The sequence below is a fragment of the Strix uralensis genome, chromosome 10 (assembly GCF_047716275.1).
Source record: "Strix uralensis isolate ZFMK-TIS-50842 chromosome 10, bStrUra1, whole genome shotgun sequence".
NCBI lineage: Eukaryota > Metazoa > Chordata > Aves > Strigiformes > Strigidae > Strix > Strix uralensis.
The window spans coordinates 23,551,245-23,570,425 of NC_133981.1; the positions used below are offsets into that span (position 1 = coordinate 23,551,245).

General features: G+C 42.5%; 1 protein-coding gene across 3 annotated transcripts in view; it reads right to left on the reverse strand.

Moving 5' to 3' along the window:
* NUP210 (nucleoporin 210) overlaps window positions 1–18,423 on the reverse strand; it is a 67,852-nt gene extending 49,429 nt beyond the window's left edge. Inside the window, exons 1-5 of one of the 3 annotated variants that reach the window (XM_074879794.1) lie at window positions 18,200–18,422; window positions 8,570–8,706; window positions 7,667–7,798; window positions 3,061–3,157; window positions 273–423 (exon numbers count right to left, since the gene is read on the reverse strand). In XM_074879794.1, the coding sequence (XP_074735895.1) occupies window positions 273–423; window positions 3,061–3,157; window positions 7,667–7,798; window positions 8,570–8,706; window positions 18,200–18,360 (678 nt within the window). In that variant the 5' untranslated portion in view covers window positions 18,361–18,422. Of the gene's footprint in view, window positions 1–272; window positions 424–3,060; window positions 3,158–7,666; window positions 7,799–8,569; window positions 8,707–18,199 lie in introns of those variants that run through there. The other 2 variants (XM_074879796.1, XM_074879795.1) reach the window with 2 other exon arrangements.
* Window positions 18,424–19,181: the final 758 nt, after the last annotated feature.

The following is a 19,181-nucleotide window of genomic DNA, read 5'->3' on the forward strand; positions in this document are numbered from 1 at the left end:
GCCTTTTGTCAGAGTTAGGTTTAGAAATGCTCTCTGGCACATGCACTGTCCTAGGTTAGGTAACTGCAGCGAGCCCCAACCCCTTCAGGGTGATGAAAGCAGCACTGTCATCTTTTGTGGTATGGGCTACAGAGTCAATCCAGTACGGCAGAGATGCAGCACTGACATCCACAATGGGAACAATGCAGCAGGGCCAACTTGCAGTACTCCTGTAACATTGGACTGTGAAACTAAATAATAAAAAAAACCAAAGATGAATGCAAGTTCCTTACCTTATACACGCTTTCTTGTATTCTTGCTTTTAATTTAGAACTCCCTGTTTTCATTCCGGACACCAAAATGGTATCTCCTTGCTTGGCAACTTTCTCCATCTCCGATATATAAGAAGGTGGAATATAAGTGGATTCTAAGAACTTGAGTATACTGAAAGGTGGACCAAAAAGTTAATAAAAAATTGTTAACCAATGTTTGTAAACCCACAGAGAAACAACAGCAGCATCTATTCCCAGCCATTTCCATTTTTAAGAAAATTTAGATGTCTGCCTGGGACCAGATATCCAAATTTTACTCATTCTTCAAGATATCTGCAGTTAATTTCTGTGACTGATAAAAGTTTGTTTGAAGCTTGTTGTCAGCTTTCAAGAGATATCAGAAGACTGCACATGTTGTCTATAATGATCCCTCCAGTTTTTACAGTAGGTGTAGACTGCAAAAGCTCTCTAGATTATTGTGGAACAAGTGATGTGGAAGACCCAAGAAGCTTATGTTTATAGAAGTAACAGTTTAACAAACCAGAACATACTTCAACCTATATGAAGAAGCTATGATGCACTTAATAAATGATGATGAAAAAATTCTATAAGCAGAATACTCGCAGTAACTGTTAGAAATTTCAATGAGATGTGACAACAGAGAGGAAAGAAATTTGCCATGAATGGGTAAATGACTGGACAAAGTTGAGAGAGGACCACATTTTAAAGGTTGCCAGCTTCAGTACGCACATGATCTGTTGGCTTTATGTGTGCTTTCACAGTAAAACCAGTAAAGTCATATTGAAAGCAGTTATGAATATTAATGTATTTATGACAGTTTATCATTTATTTTGCAAAGCTAACACTATTAGAACGTTTTTAAGCTATCATATCTGTGCTAACAGTAGAGCATATATTAATATTAGTTTGGTTAAAATCACATCTCCAGCAAACACTTATACTGAAACAAGCAGCTCCATAGGGACTAGGACTTGGATCGTAAGTCTCACGGAACAATTAGCACGATCTCTGGCTCTCACTGTAGACAGGGGCCATACACTTATACCTGCAGCTTCAAGTGGATTATGGGCTTAACAGGCTTTCCTCAGGTAATGCTGTGCGTTTGTTTCTCTACGGCTGCAAAATTGGAGTTTGTGTTTACCCAGTAGCAAGGGGTCTTGTTCGCTACCCCTACCCTGTTTCCAATGTATCTGGAATATAGGTTGGAGGATGGAAGTCAACTGTTAACCATTCTGCTCTCTAAGAGAGCTCGTTTCCCCACATGCTAGTCATAGAATCATCATATCAACAAAGCCATGTTCTCTAAAGGAAGACAGTTTCCTACATTAGTTTATGTCCTGCAATCTACCTACATTTTGCTGGAACATGTCTTCTGAAGTAACTGAAGCCTCTGGTGCATGAGTTTGAATCTATTTCATCTTACAAGCTTACTATACGTTAGGGAAGCTTTAACTAAAGCTGTACTCAAGAAGTATCTGTCTTCTTGACAGGTACCTCTTTTGTGAGAAAAAAACATGTTTCATGTGTTTGCAGTCTGGTCAAAGTCACGTTTACCAGGGAGGCATTTTTTCTACCAACATTCACATTGAGCAAAGTCAAGATTCACCATGGCATATAATATGATGAATACTGACATAATACTGCTAGATAACAGGATCCTGGTGGGTTGACACCAGTTGTGTCAGTGCAAAGATGAAACTCTTGGAAGTCCAACTTGAAAAATATCCCATGCAAGGTACTTCTAAGTAGCCTTCAATTCTGGTTAGTTTAATAAGGGTGGAAACTCAAATTTCTGTTTGAAGCCACTGAAGAGCAATGAAGTCATCACTGTAAAACTACACAGTACACATGTTTAATGGAATTTAAAAAACAACACCAAAACAGCAGAGGTGACAGATGGTCTGGTGACAAATATAGGATGAAAAAAAAAAAATACAGTCTGGATTCTATTCCTACTGTTGCCACAGGTGAGCTTTCTGACTTTTGGGGAAGAACTCCACCTCCATTAAATGGAGGGAGTATTTCCTTATTATAAGAAACACTGAAAAACACTTATCTCATTAGTGAGTTGAAAAGCACTTTCAAGATCTTTGGATACATTTCCACAAAATACAGCATTTCTAGATTCCAGTTAACTCATTCTTTGAGTCACTATGGATGATGAAACGAGCACCATGGCTTACTTACCAAGCAAGTGCTTTCCATTCACTGCTTTGTCTGAAAGACAACATATTGAATACCTTCACTGAATACCTTTCAATGAATTATTTCACCTAGCCTTATGAGCTGTATCTAGCTAACAAGCAGCTACTTGGTCCACTCCAAAAAAGCTTTCAAAAAAGCTATTTCAAAACCTGAACTAAGTGTTGACCGAAACCTGAAACTCTTCACGTTCGGAAAGGTCCTTTCTGAAATGGAAGAGGACTTTTTATCCCTTAAAAAAAATATATATATTAAAAAAGAAATGTCTCTGCTGAAATCCCGAGATAAATATTTCCTTTGCATAAGATGTTTCAGAAAGATCAACAAATGCATCTATTTATTTCTAGTTGTTGCATTAGAGCTACCTGGGCTGTTCATTAACACTACCGGTTGTTAAACTAAACAGGGGTGAGAGTGCCCAGGCTGTTGAGTAGCCACTTAAAAAAAAAAAAACAAAACCTGAAACAATTGACCCATAAGCATTATCTTAGGCATCAGTTCAGTAAACTGCTAGATGTCGGGAAATATTTATATACATCAAACTCAATGGACACAAGACTTTCGAGAACAAATTAAATGAACTTACCGTAATGCATTGTGGGAGTCTGAGAAGCCATCAGCCTCTGTGTCTTTTACTATTGTCCAGTCAAAGACTAACCCTGCCAACGTGCTGAAAGTGTTTCCTATAAATCAATCAATCAGATTAAAACAAAAGTAAGTAATAAGCACAGTCTTCCTGGAACACAAACTGACTTTTTCCTCTAGGAAATTTCCCTATCTTATCCCTAAAAGAAGCACTATCGGTATTTAGTTAAAAATCACAATCTACCTTGCTTTACTGGCTTCAGCAAATTTAAGATGTTTCTGTTAATTGGCTTTTCTGTTCAGATTTTGCAACACCATATGCCACTTTATGTTTTTCACAAAGCCCACTAGAGAGTCGCAGGTGTCACCACCTATCCTCCACGTGTCAGCCCCTAAGATACCCTTGGGACCCACCACCTCCTTTCCGCTTTGACCACGACAGCCTTACTACTTCTTGGATATTAGCAGGACATCAAAAAAAACCTGCTAAACAATCTTTCATTTTGAAACACAGGGATCTGAGATACCATTGGGGTAACTTGAGTTCACAGCACTGATGAACTGCACTTTCGTCATACATTGTTTTGGTTTTGAGCACAACCATGATTTACCCATAACAGGAGTAAGTCTTCACTCAAAGAACTCAAACTGAGCACCTTCCTTCTAGAAACCGTGAACCACTAGAACATGAGAAATTGTAAATGATAGAAAGGAACAAAAAGAAAGAGAAAGGAATAAACAGAGTGAAAACAAAGATTTACCATGATTACATTTAACTGTAAGGAGCTGCTAATCTGAAAGATGTTACAATCTTCGAGATGAGTCTTGCTCTGAACTGCAGTGTCCGCCGGCACAAATAAATATGGAACTGAAATCCCAGTATTTACTATATTTTAAAATATATTTTCATTTGTGTTACTCCCTTTAACATTTATATCTATATTAATAAAGTAAGAACCAAAGCAAATTTATTATTGAATTTTTATTCTTAAAGGTATCTGACATTTTTAAGCCACAGAAATATTAAGACAAGTTAACACAACACACAGCCTATGTTGTTTCTCCCATTTTCTATACAAGTTACCGCAGGTAGTTCCAAATCCCACATAAATAGGATTTTAAACACAAAACTCTAAACACACAAGACAAGATAATTAAAATTGATTGAAACTGGATTATTTAACATGCACTCAAGTCTAACTTTCTTTAATGATGCATGCTTTAGCTTTCCAAAGATGAATTACATTCTTTTGTTTTGCTCCAACTGACAATCCCAAGGCCAGTGGAGAAAGGCACAGCGTGGCACCATGGAGAGGCTACGCCGGGACACAGCCAGTGCCACAGCAAACTGGTAGCAAAAGCACAACACTGTTCTTACAGCCTCTGAACCACCCTGGGGCCTGGATGTCCTGGCTCCTGTTGGGAGTCCCTCACTATAAAGGTGAAGTCAGGTTATCAAAGACAAACTATCACGGGCATTCCCCAGCTGATGCAGGGTCTCACTCGTTCAAGACGGGATCAGCTATCTCGGCAGCACGGAGGGCAGCAGCTCTCTCCAGTTTAAGCCCACCAGAGGCAGCCCCCAGGGCAGCAGACAGGTAATACAGTGCTTGTCATGAAGCGTATAATGTCTCTGTGCCTCCCTGCAGGACCACGCAGCTGTCACAGGAGCTGCAGACAGGTGCCCTGGCCAGCTGTAACATCACCTGCCCAGGCTCCGCGGGTGGCAACGCAGGCAGTGACTCGTGCTCCTGCTCCACAGCCGTCACCCGGCCCAGAGCTGCTCCGCTGGGAGGCTTCAGCAGAAAGGCAGCACGCACTGGCAAGGCTGGAGCAAACCCCAGCTATCACAGAGAGCTGTCTTGCTGCTCCATCACTGAGGCAGGAAGCCAGTGTTCCTTGCACACTCATAGCCAAAGAAATGCGAACTCGCATCTTTAGGTCTTTCTCTTATTTAACTCCCCTCTAGTTAAGCCATAATAAAATAACTTGAGCAAAGTTCAACAGATAAAAGAAAACAATATATACCATGACATTTTTTCCCCCCTCTATATTCTATATTTAATTTAGCCAAAGATCCCCATGATCATCTTCCTCTCTAGTTCCAGTAATCTTTGAAAAGTAAATATAAACTTAATCCCCAAATACTAGAGTGGCTTATTAAAAACATGTACAAAAAGCAATCTGCATTGATGTAACTGATTAAAAAATACAGCTTATGAAAATAATAACCAGACAATATATATATGGAAAGGAATAAGGAAAGAAAATATTCCTGAAGATATCCTGATACTCAGAGGAGTAGAATCATGAACATTAATGAATGGTCTGACCCACACCAGATGCAATGATCTGGCAACGTAAGATGCAATAATCATGATCAGCCCCAAACAAATCGCACTTGGTACATCCCTAAGGCCTACTTAACAACTTTACATACCAGGGAAAAAGCTACAACAGCTGATACAACGCATCTAATCTCTCTCCCTCTCACAGAGACTGCAGTGACAGGCTTGACAGCTGTTCTTTGTGCAAGTTTTCAGCGAACCTAAGCAGATTTTTCCAAATATTCATTTAGCTGGATAATTATTTTATATTGATTTTTTTCACCTTCTGAATTCTAAAAGAAAAAAGTGTTCAAAAATCCCTTATTCAATTCTCTGACTTTTCCTGAACAATTATGTCCTTCAATAAACTTGCCACTGCTCTTGATTTATTTTTTTTTAAAGCATGCCAAGAAAGACCACCGCAAGTTCAATTTGTCCAAAGGTCTCCCAAGGGTGGATCCCAAAGTTATTTGGGTCAAAAGGAACTGATTTTCAAGGCTGAGTGTACCCTGATCCCCTAAACTTAGATTGGGAAGTTTAGTCCTACAGCTTCTAACCAACACCTTGTTTCAGTCACACAGATTAAACATTCTTCATGGGTTCTGAACCACTGCTCCTGTTCAGACTCTACCTTGGGTGACTTCCAAGGCAAATTTGTCCATTGAGCATGCTTGAGAGTTTGCAAAAATGCCAAGCCAAGAATATGGTACTACGCATACTACAAGAAAACAAAACTACCTTTCATTATTAAGATATTGCCATACATAACCTGGCATTCATGGTTTATAAACAAACAAATATAGGATGGGCTCATTAACTACCAAAATAAGCAATTCAACCTTTTACAGCTGCTTTACATGTAATTTCCTTTCAGCCCAGTAGTTGTCCTAAAAAATCACTTGGTTTGTGTGAATGTTGATGTGTGCATAAAAATCAGTTGTTATACCAGAGCATGAAATTCTTACCAGCATCATGGTTCTTTTTCTGATGCTACAGACAGTATGAAAAGCAGAAGTTTTCTGCTCCTATTAAATAATTACACATTCAGCCCAAATGCACTGGCTTTTATAAGCCTAAATGGTACCTCCCAAAAGTGAGAGTTTCTATAATAATTTTAAGGGATATTAATCCAAGCAATAGGCGGCTGGTCTTCAACATCAAAAAACCATAGAATGGTTTGGGCTGGAAGGGTCCATCTAGTCCCACCCCCCTGCCATGGGCAGGGACACCTTCCACCAGCCCAGGTTGCCCAAAGCCCCGTCCAACCTGGCCTTGAACCCTTCCAGGGAGGGGGCAGCCACAGCTGCTCTGGGCAACCTGTGCCAGTGTCTCACCACCCTCACAGGGAAGAATTTCTTCTTTACATCTAATCTAAATCTGCTCTCTCACAGTTTAAAACTGTTACCCCTCATCCTATCCCTTCATCCCTTCATAAAAAGTCCCTCCCCACCTTTCCTGTAGACCCTTTAAGTACTGGTAGGCCACTCTAAGGTCTCCCCGGAGCCCTTCTCTTCTCCAGCTGAACACCCCCAACTCTCTCAGCCTGTCCTCACAGGGGAGGTGCTCCAGCCCCATGAGCATCTTTGTGGCCTCCTCTGGCCCTGCTCGAGCAGGTCTGTGTCTTTCTGATGTTGGTGCCCCCAGAGCTGGACGCAGCACTGCAGAGGGGGGGTCTCACAAGCAGAGTAGAGGAGGAGAATCCTCTCCCTGACCTGCTGGCCACTGCTCTTGATGCATCTCTGAACATCCTGTTGGATGCTTGATTGGACTCAGATAAAACGTCCTTTTGCAAAATTCTGTAGACTATCTCAGTTCAAAAGAAGAAAAAAAAGAACAGACTACTTCACATTCCTGTGCAGCCTTGCTCAGCCTAGTTAAATCCTGGTGGGACATTTCAACAGGACAAGTCTTGGAACTTTTTCCGTTACATTCTTACACATGACCTGGAGGTAGAATTGCAAAGAGCTGACCCCTTTAGTTATTTTAAATTCTGGTTTTTAAAAATACGCTTAGCACTAGAGTTAAGTTTCCTGGGAAAATAAGGATAAAAGGCAAGCAAAGGTTGTTGGAAATCAAGCAGTGTTTGATTTTCCTATTCAGATGGTATCTAGATTTTACACTTCAACAAAAACAATAGGTTACTCAATGTATTGTCCAGAGAACTCCATTTAAATTGCTCAGCTTGGCTGCTAACATTCAACTGTGTCACAAATAAAACCAGTGCACTTATCAGACAAGGGTTTCAACGTATGTTTTACCTCTTACTAGTATATCTCTTACCTTCAGAATCCAAAGCCTGAATTTTTAGCTCCAGTGGTGAATCTTCAAGATAGAGTTCTCTTGTTGTGGACACAATTTGGATGTCATGAATTATATCAACTATAGCATCGCAACGAAGCACTTGTCCAGTCACTTGAAGAGACATCAGAAAGAGCACATGAAATCAGCAACACTGGACGTGCTCATCAAGAGCACCAACACAAAATGCACCTCAAATTTAGCCAATGACACAAGACACTGAAGGAACTGAAACTAGGTCATGACCTTGACTAAGAAACTCTTGGTCAAGTGGTGATTGTGGCTAAGCAAGCAAGAAAAGCAGTTCTCTTCCTCACTGAACTTTAGAATAAATCTTAAAAACTTGTGATTTCCATCTACACAAACAGTTACAGACATTTTCTCTGAGTACATATTAAGAGTTTCTACAGTGCAGCTGTCAGACATGGCTCACGTGCTTGAGAACTTTATGACTGTTACCCACAGACAATAAACTCCTATATACTTCTTCATTTAGTGACTGCAAGACCATCTGGTTTTGCCTGTCATTATAAAAACTAACCAGGTATATTGTATGACAGACAGAAAGGCAATTTTCAAAGGCAAAAATCCACATCGGAATTTGCGTTACATAAAAAGTATTACTAAAAATTATTTTCAGCCAACCCCCCCCTTTTTTTTTTAAAGAATTACCCATTTTCCTGGATGTATCATTAATATCATTAACATTTATTTGAGGCCTTTAACAAAAAGTATTAAAAACCATGCCCGTGAAAAGTCTAAAATGAGTACACATATGAATGGAAATGTCTTGTTTTGTGAACTTTTAATTCTCCACTTTGTTTCTGGAGGATGCCAGGATGTCCATAAACAAGTAGTGGTGTGCTTACAAAAGTTAAAACTTACTTATATCTTCAGCAAAGATGATACTTGTCAGACGTGTGGGCTGGGAGGACCGTGCCTGGACAACAGCTCTCTGTGAACACTGGCGCTCATCCTGATCAGCCAGCTCTATGCTTGCTACCTCCGGCCTGGTGGAGGACCTACAAGATTACGTGGTTGTGTTAGCAGGATTTAAGTTACTGCTAGACAGAAATCAAAGGTCTGGTTTAAAAGCCACCAAAATAATTTACATAAGACATGCTACAAGGTCAGGACCCGACTTTCGTATGAGCTGGATTGCAACAGCTCCTCAAGGATTTCAGCAAAAGCGAGTGCAGGCTGAGGAAGGGGGAAAGCACAGACCAGAAGCCCACCAGAGCCCAGGCAGACAAGCACAGCATTCCCTCTACCGCGGCATGGTCACTGCTGAATGCAATTCAGTCAGTTCAGAGCTATAACTCACCTACTTAAGGAAGTTACAAAGCCTTTGGCCTGACTATTTTTTAGCTTAGAGGCATGGAACAAGCAAAAACACATACAGAATACTGAAGAAGGTAAAGTAATTTTAGCTAAAGCTCCATTCGCCACTTGTAATTGCATTTTCAAAACAAGTTTGAAACAAAGTTCTGAAAAAACTGAAAGTCTTCCCTGATGACAGAACATCACAATTACCTGTTTGCTATGGCAGAGGCTCTGAATAAGAAACAACATATTTTAATCAAGAAACTAAAAAAAAATTGATTTAGTCTGTTTAGCTGAAGTATGTAACACTGTTTAAAACATGCAAAATCGTATAATCATCTTTGGTGAAATGTAAGCCTACATGGAATTTAGACCTAAATTGCTGCATCTTACTTCCTGCTCTCACTTGTACGGCAGTCAACTGCTTCAGAAATGAGCTTGTGGGAAGCTCACGATGGACGTGGAACCCAGTTCTCACTTCCTGAGTGCCAAAAATGTCAAGATGAGGAAAAAAAAAAGTTTAAAAGTCATTAAAAAACAAGTCTCTTGAAATTAAATTTGAGATACTAGCAATAGACATCTGAAGTCTGAATGTAGAGTGCTCAAAGCAATAAAAATACTGAAGTAGGCCATACCTCTTGTACATAGTTAAAGAACATCACCCCTCCGAACTGGGATGAGCTGCTGACTAACCGGTTTGGAAAACTGGGTCGTGGCTGCTCTACAAGACTCCTGGCTCATGCTACACACCTGCAGGAGTTACTGCAGAGTAGGCAGAAAGGCAGCCTGCTTGGACTCCAGCTCAGAGCCCAGCACCCTGCCTAAGCTGCTAATGAATTAAGCACCTGAAACAGTCACGGCTGTTTGCTCAGGGATCCCGAGTCAAAGCTCTTTCACAGGGATCCAATGAAAGAAGGCACTGACGACAAAGCTGTTCAGGAACTGCTTCTCCCAGATGATGACAGCAGTTCTGATGAAACCACTGCATTATCTGTACTAGATTAACCAGGTACAAGATCCCCACCTGGTAAAAATAGTGAAGCTGGACTGATTTAGACTTTTCTTCTGGAGGATGTTCAAACATGCCTGCCTGTAATCTATGGGGAAAACCTAACTCAGCAAGGAGCTGGGGGGAAGTTTCAAACAGTAATACCATGCATGCTGTTCTCCCCAGATGTAGATTTTACCTGCTTTTATTACTGGCAGAACCAACCAATCCAAAACAGTGAAGAACAAAATTTCTTGTTCACTAAAATTGTATTAATTTCAAAAATAACATATCACAAGACGTCTAGCTGTCTGAGAGTTAGTGGTTGCAGTCCAGCTCAGCATGGACCATTCTGGTTGTAATCACTGAAATAAAACTGCAAATACTGTTTTCAACTGGAGACAAATCCAGTCGTGCAAGACACCAAAATCCCTCTGGTTCAAAGCAGTCAGTAAGACAGCAAACACTGCATTTCTTACAGAAACTTCACATGAAACAAAAATACATTTGTGTCAGCTCTCTGGTTCCCTACACGTGGGTCTGGATTTCATCACACTACACTGTCCAAACAATGAGGCCCCAAAAGCTTGCACTCTGAAGGCACAAAACCCCAGTCAGAACATTTGGAATTGTGCACGCTAACGGCAGCGTACAGGTTCATTAGACACCACATAGCAGTATGGTAGCTGTGTCTTGGGCAAAATTCATTAGTTCAACGCATTATTAATTCATAATATTGGCATGCTCCCAACAATGTTTTGCTTACACAGACTAGTTGTAAAAGGTTTCGAAACAACAGTAACAACTGCTAACCCAGAAATTCCAGTGTATTTTACCTGATCAAGGAAAAAACAACCCACAGCAGTATTCAATGGACAATTTAAACACCAATTAGAAGCTTAGGCCTGAAAATTGTTTGTTATATTCCAGATACCTAAGCAAAGTACACAAATATGAGCATACTTTTTTATACTAGGGTTTACCCTGTTTCTAAAGTAATATGATTCATTTTCTATATTAGTAGTACAATTTAACTTCACTATAAAGCGATTAAGAGTGAAGAATTAGTTATTTTCCTGTTACTCTGTACCTTCTTTGGCAACCATGGAAGAGTTTTCCAGCATCTAGCAAGTTTCTTTAAAGAACGTTAGTATTCACAACCAGTAAGGCTTTTCCTGTACTTGGCTGGTTTTTTTAGCTGAGCGTGCAGATCTGAATTAATATGCATGCAGGCACCTTTAAATAAGCATTACATGTACAGAATTCATTTTTATTATTTAGTTCTTTACACTACTTAATATTTTCTGCCATTAGATTTTTTTTTATTAATTTGAGGTTTCTGCTTTCTTACAGTCTGAAATTGATTATGTTTACAACACAACAGGGGTTTCACTGTATTGGTATTTGTTCTTTTAATATACGGTTAGGTATTACAATCTGTAACCACTACAGTTTGCACTAACAGCAGTGCTGTAAAACTAAATCTAATTACAAGATATTTTTCAGACTAGAAAAAGGAAGTAACAAAGATAAACTAAAAGTTTGCATTAAATTTCAGCTGTGAACTTACATACACTCCATAATTATAAAGGAACTTTTAAGCCTTGACAGCTGAAGGCCAGTTAACTCTTAGTTGTCAATGGAGTAAGGAACCTGAGATTAGATAGTATTTGGCCTCTAACAGTAGTTTAAAATCGGAGCTAAGAATATCAGCTGAATTTCTTACCTTTTTTAATACAAGTACATTTTTAGTTTTATTACCAATAGTATGTGCTCTATTTTAGGCAATTATCCGAACTGGGAAGGTGAAACAGCCTTTCTGAGGCTTGGTTTACTATTGAATTATATTAAAAAACAATCTGCATGACTATTGCTTTTACACCGTAACATATGACATATTTAATGACTCCTCAGTATCACTGGGCAATATCAAAAGCATATTCTGTTTACAGCTACATGCGATTCAGGGTCAAGTACAGAAAGGATAAGGCACTCATCGAACAGGCTGCACATTACAGTGGCATTACTCTGCTGTAATAACACACAGGGATCACTACTGTGTCCTAGATGGACATGAAAAAGAAACTCTTGCTTTAAGATGACGTCAAAGACTGCAATTTATATCACCTTCCAATTACAGCAGATCTTCAGCAGCACGTCAGTGTGCGATATTGAGAGCTAGGCTTGTCAGAGGTCAAAATTAGATCCTGAGAAGCAAGCAATGGGAAGCATTTTTGGCACTAGCTCTCCATCCCATACCAGCGTCTGTAAGAAAGAGCAAGGCAGGGGAGGAAGCACTGGAAAGAAGAGTGAGGAGGTGAGGAAAAAGAATTAACAAGAGTCCCAATACTTACCTCCCTCAGAATAAGATCCTACTTGCTCAGGAATTAATGACACTCACAATAAAAACAGCCAGTTTCCATTCCATTGACGATTTTCGCCCCCCTCCTGGACACAGAGCTGTGTGCCAAGATTGTATCTACAGGTCTACCCAAACCTATGCCTGCATTTTTTTTAAACTGATTGTTCTGTAATATCACATGGAAATATTTCAAGGATTATATTTAATTTATTTATCAGCTGGTTTAAACATCAGGCAAGTATTACTCTTTCCCTCACTCTAGCAATACTCTGTTGATTCTTACTGCTTCAGCATTTAACATTGTTCTGTCAGCTCTTCAGACTAAACTCAACTGACTAAATTAGCAAAAATCAACCTTTGCAGAGATGCACCACGACTGTCAGTTGATCTAACCTTTTAGAATTTCTATCAGGCATGCAGGCAGATATATAGGCAGAGGGAAACTGGCTAGTAAAGGTTTTCAAGAGTTTGGTAAGATTGGATTGACCAATACATTAGGTACCTTATTTCCAGTCACTCTTGAGACTAACACTGTTGACATACAAAAATGAGAAGAGAGACAAGAGCCAGAACAGCATCCAGGCAACTGTAGTTGTATGATTAAAAAAATAAATTCCCAGAGAACCAAGGATATGGGAATGGAACCGTTCCAAAGGAAACAGGGGCAGCCTGGCAGAGTCCCCTCAACTCTTCAGGATTTTTAACACAGTGGCAGATTATCTCTCTGTTGTTCACTCAATCCTCTCCTAGGAGATTTCTTATTGTACTGGGAAAACAAAAAGCAGCAAAAAAGTCCTACATACAGTTCTTTGCTTTAAAAGCAAATGGAAACATCACACAGTACAGAATGAGACAAGGATGAAGCGTTTGCCCATGGGATTTTACAATGGTGATCAGCTGGCATGCCCATTAACCTCAGAGGAAGGAGATTACATTGATGACTGTTCTCAAAAATCCAACCCAGAAACCCAACTGTAACTTGGATATTTTCTCAAATCAGCTGGTGGCCAAAAGCATTTTACCATAAGTGCTTATCTCTGTAACTTTTCTAGCTGCATGAAGGAAAATGGCATGCCACACTAGTGACAGTCAACTTCCAACCAAGAGAATGCAATAACTTGGTCTACACAAGTTGTTCTGAAATCAGCTTAGCCTGATTTCAAGTTACAAAATGAAAAAATGCCAGTTTACTTGCAAAACGCCAATGTCACATTCTGCATTATTTCAAATTATCCACTCTGTTAAACCTCCTCACCTGTAGACATGCTTAAAGCTTCAATTACTAAAGAAAGACCCACACCCAAAGAGAGCAACAGTCTTAAAACACTTCATGGGTGTTCAGCAATGAAAGCTGCCCCAAATCAACAACAGACCCCACTCTTTCTGTCCTCCTTCCCAGGCAGGTTACGCTCAGATTCAGAAAAAGTTTTTTCAACAGTAAACCTGCACTGCAGGTTGACACACCAGCTAAGAGAAAAAAAACCATGACTTTCTTCTGCCTCCTCAACTCTGGCAAAACATCTATGCCACAGACTCACACTACCCGCTCTGGTTTGGAGCCAACATACTCAGGTAACGCAGACCTGAGCCACAGCAGCACAGCCCATCTCACTTTACCAACAAAGATATCTCAGCCCAATTTTGACCTCGTTCTGGTATCATAAGAGCTTGAAGCCATGCTGGGAAAGCACATGCTGCAAAGCAGCCAGCCTACCCCGCAGTGAGCAGCGCAGCACCTCGGGGAGAGGGAGAACATTTTACTAGCTGCTATAATGGCCTTATAGGTAGAACCAAAGAAGGGGTAAGGACAGCAGGGGATAACAATCGTTATTTAAGATGTCATATCATAATATGGAAGTTAACAATCAGTATCTCACACAAAACATTTTTCAGTGAGAGTCAAAGACAGGATTTTTGTAGACCTGTGGTAAAACAGGTAATCCACAAAACAACAACAAAACCGCCAGATTATCAGAGATGAGATTGTCAGTCTTACAGCAAAGTAACAGACCTTGATCAGCAACACCCTATTTAATATATATTTTTAAAACACATAAGCCACCACATATATCCCATGGAGTGATAAAACCAGTTTACAAACCAGTATAAGAAACATGACAAGATAAGGAGCTAGAAAATAAGCCAGCCAGCTACTGCAACAGCAGCAGGGCGTACAGGGCTTGGGCTCTCTGGCAGTACCTGTGCACTGCGCAGCTCAAACCCACTGAGCCACTGGTCTCCCACTCCAGCTCTCTGCCACCTGCTCCTCTCCCAATCGCAATTAGCTTTATGTAACCTCCTCAGTGAGGGCTTCAGCAACACACACAAACCCTTTTATTTAAGGTGGCAATAAACTCTCCTTCATTATATTTGCAATAAACAATATTGTACAGGGCCATTATCACCTCTGAACAGTTTCCTATAGCTGTAACCTTTCCATAGCAAAATCTCTGACTTGAATGGTCAGTGGTTCAAAGTCAATCAGTTGTATTGCTCAAAACTAACTCTGAAGCTTAAACTTTCCACCAGTTCTCACCATTTATTGCAATTCTGCAAGATACGAAACAACGCTACGGACACAGAAACATATTTATACGCTACAGATAATTTCTACTATAAATACCCTGCGCCATGCTGTATACCTCGGGGGAAAATGGTTTTTTGTTTTGTGTGTTCCCCCCTCCCCTCCAAAATGTTATTATGGTAAGGCAGATTTCAAGGAGAGAATTCTGCTTCTGAATGCTTTCATTCTTCCAGGTGTAATTTCTGGATTAAGGTAATTAGAAGATAAATACAGATGTAATTTAAATGCTAAATATATCCACACAGACTGTGTTTTATCCCTGAAGATAGTACCATGTACAATATTTACAGATGGGAACACTGCATGCTTTGAAAACAAAGCTTTTACCAAAAAATAATTTTTAACATGAAGGCAATCCAAACTCCAGAAGGCATGAGCATCTTGAAAATCAGAAAATACTTTAAACCCATGCTTGTAATTTTGTCATTGCTCCCAATCTGCTGGGATGATGATAAAATTTGACCTTTTCCCTCTGAATCATTGGAATTTTCAGACACCATTACAATAACTTTGAAAATCTCCTGCTTTCAGAGGTAAACTTGAAGCCCCAAAGGGAAACTGGAAAGAAATAAGGTCACAACATGCCATAGACTGACTTTTCACAAAATTGGAATTCTGAATGTTTGACATGAGTAATGCAGTCCTTCAAATACTCAAAGGATGTCTGTTGAAGATAGATGCTGCTGTAAGAGGAGAGCAGCTTTCACACGCTACCTCTAACCTCTCAATCACCCGTATTACACAACCTCAATCCCCTCTCCAGACACAAAGGGCCTCAATCGTATCATTTGCATTCCAAATCCCTGCTTTCCTGCATGCAAACCCACCCATTATTTTACAAATTCTGGGTGAGGTAGAGTCACTACTTCTGAAGTCATTACATTTGATGCTTCCTAACTTCTTCAGTTTAACGGCCTCCTTCCAGTAATCACTATTACAGACAGTTTTAACGGGAAAGTACAGGAAGCTTGTCAGCAAGTAGCTGTGGAGTTGCCTGCCCCTCCAAAGTACGCTTCTTTCTAACCCCCTACAGTTCAAGGCCTGCAGGGGCAAGGATGTAGAGGGAAAGAGAGCCGCAGATGCAATCTAGCAAACGTGCTCTGAGCACCACGACGAGCATTACTGCTTCTGCTCAGTCACACACAAAGACACAGCTACTGCTTCCTTCGGATGGTTTTGTAAGCACACGTTGAGCTTTACCACCCACATCCTGCCAGTCCCTGCAAAAGCAGAAGTGAATAAATACACATTTACGACCCCGGTACAGAAAATGACGACACGATCTGTATGAAGTTGGTATGGTTTCCTTAATTCTCAACCAAAATTAATCTCTGAAGGGCAGACATAGGGAGAGGATAGAAAAGCGTGTTGAAGCCTATCTGCGTGAGGGATACGATCCATGGCTGGCAACTGACACCAATATAACATGCTCTGAAGTGCCTACAAATCACCCTCATTAGAGATACCCAAATCTGGTATTTCCCTGGAGTACAATCTTCTATCTTTTCATCTGTAGATTTCCGTGAGATTTGCAAAGGTCTACAAACTTCTGACAGTTGGACAGCGCTTGGCACATGCAGGAGTGGCTGTAACCAGCTCAGCATCACCTAGCAGTTCACTGACAAAATTGGAAAGACAGTCCACACCTCCTGGCTTTTACTAGTAAATTTGATGAGTTTGGTCTTTAGCTTCATACAATGTACTTTACCACTTAAACCAAATCCTTTTAAAGACTCAGTTGCCTTTAAAGATTAGAGTAAGGAGAAAGAAAAAACCCGTACTTGCGAGATTTTCACTAAAATAGCCCATATAAAAATTAAATTACACGACCACAAGCAGTTCCTCTAGTAATTTCACTTCTGTCAACTTTTGGAGAAACTCCGATTACTGCTCTTGCACGCCAAAACTCTCAAATGTGCAAGCTGTCACAGATCAAAGGCTTGTAACCAGCCCCAGGTTGGGAAGTGTAGGACCATCAGCCAAATAAACCGGTATAGAAAAAAATACAGCCCTATGCGATGTATTTCAGTAACTGTCAGCCACAAAATAACAACTGAAAACTGCTACACGCATCCATCTGGCACATATGGAAGTATCATCCTAAACATATCTTGACTGCCACTTTTATTTCAGGTGGGTACCTCCTGCTCATTACTGATCCAAATTACAATTCTGGTATGCTAAAGGATGGGGATTTGGTAACACTTGTTTAACATGAAGTTCACAACTTCGTGTTAACAGAAACAACCCAGTTTCTAAATCTGCACACACTGTGGTATTTGCCTTTAGCCCCCCAGTGCTCAACACAAGCCAGACCTGCCTCCTGTGAGCTCACAGGCCTCCCCCCTGCGTGAGACGGATGGGGGCTGACAGCCAGAAGCTTATCCCACATACTCAGCACCAAGGCCTCCAAAAGAAAACCAGAAAAGATATAATCTTTTAAAACTTGGCTTCATCTTCCACAGGCGACATGCTCAGGGTGCTGCCTAAGCTTACAGCAGCACCGAGAGGCTCTCGCCTCAGCTAGGTGCTGCGACTCAATCCCTCCTTCTCCACATCCATACCCCAAACTCAAAGCCGCCGGTCCTTCACTACTGACCCCAGCGAGGGAAGCGCTATTTCTACGCCAGCAGCATAAGCGTGAGCCCTGGGTGCTGCCCCCACACGTGGGGCAGGGGGGCAAGCACGTGTGGGGTGGCACTGAGGACATGTGGGGTGGCACGGCGGGCTTGGGGCTGCAGGGTGAGCACAGGGGGCGTGTGGAGGCAGGGCACGCACGCGTGGAGTATGGGGGAGGCAAGGTGGGCACGCGTGGGGAGGCAGGGTGGGCACACGTGGGGTGCGAGGCGCATGCGGGGCGCCCAGCCATGGCGGGAAGCTCCCCCACAGCAGGATCTTCCCCTCAGGGCCTTGGCAGCCCCGGCCTCCAGCCAGAGCCCCCCTCCAGCGGGTTTAATCCCTACTGTGGGAAAAAAACAGCGATGGTTTGTACAGCCCAGCCTTTCTCCTCAGCGATTATCTCCATTTGTGCTCCCACACCGCTGGGCCACTCCGAAAAACACCCGAAGTAACGTGAAACCGGCGAGGGGAGGCCTGGCGCTGCTGGCTCCCTCGGGAGAGCGGCCCCGGGGGGGAGCGATCAGGCCCCGCCGCGTCGCGTTTTCCCGCCGCGGGCTGAGGAAACGCCGCAGGTGCATCCGGGCGGCGGCGGCGGGAGGGGAGAAGCGGCGGACAAAGGGCGGCGGCACCTGCACTCACCATCGGTAGCAACCCTCGCTGGCCTCCAGCGTGAAGTTGACGCGGGTGCCGCGGGTGAAGGGTAGCAGCACCTTGGGGATGTTGAGCTTGGAAGAGGCGGTGAGGTGGAGGGAAAGGAGGAGGAGGAGAAAAGACAGCGTCCGAGGCGCGGGGGGAGCCATGCTCCGCGACGGGCAACCACCGCCGGTGGGGGCGGGAAAGGGCGGTTGTGCGCCGCGGGCGGAGGGACGTCAGCGGCGGGGCAGGGCGCCCCGCGGGGCGGAGGGGGCGAGGAGAGGGGCAGGGCCTGCCCCCTTCGGGCCCAGCCCCTGCCCCCTTCGGGCCCAGCCCCTCTCCTTGTCCCCACCGCCCCCGGGGCCGCGCTGCCCCGTTCGGGCCCGGCCCCTCTCCTCGTCCCCTCCGCCCCCAGGGCCGCGCTCCCCTGAGGTAATTTCTAGTGGCGCCAACAGCAGGGAGCGACCGCAGCGGTGGAGGCGAGGGACGGCCGCCAAGTCAAACTACCGCAGATCTTGGCGGCTAAAAAGGCTCCTATCGGCGTACATCATGTTGGAAACGGCTTGAACAGCTGGGGAGGGAGGAGGGTTTTCTTCAGGCGGCGTGGCCGGTGCCAGCTGAAGGGCTAAGCCTGATGGCTGCGGCCTAGATGGTGCTTGTCACCCACCGGCGCCGCCTCAGCAGCTCGCCTCGAGTCCTTCACAAACAGCCATGGGCTGTTTACACCCCCCTGGGGACGTGGGGTGGAGATCGTGGCGTGTCAGGCTGCCGTCACCTTGTCCCGGACAGCACCTGCCACAAGCCCTGATGAAAGCAAGTGGGGTGAGGTGGTGTTTTTTAAAAATGGGACCTATAGATTAAAAAACAAAACAACACAAAACAAAACTAAATGGATTAAATCCTAAATCCTATGGCTTAAAAAAAAAATCCCTAAAAAAATCCATTGAGGATATGGGTGTTACATACTATACCTTTCAGTGTGCATGTT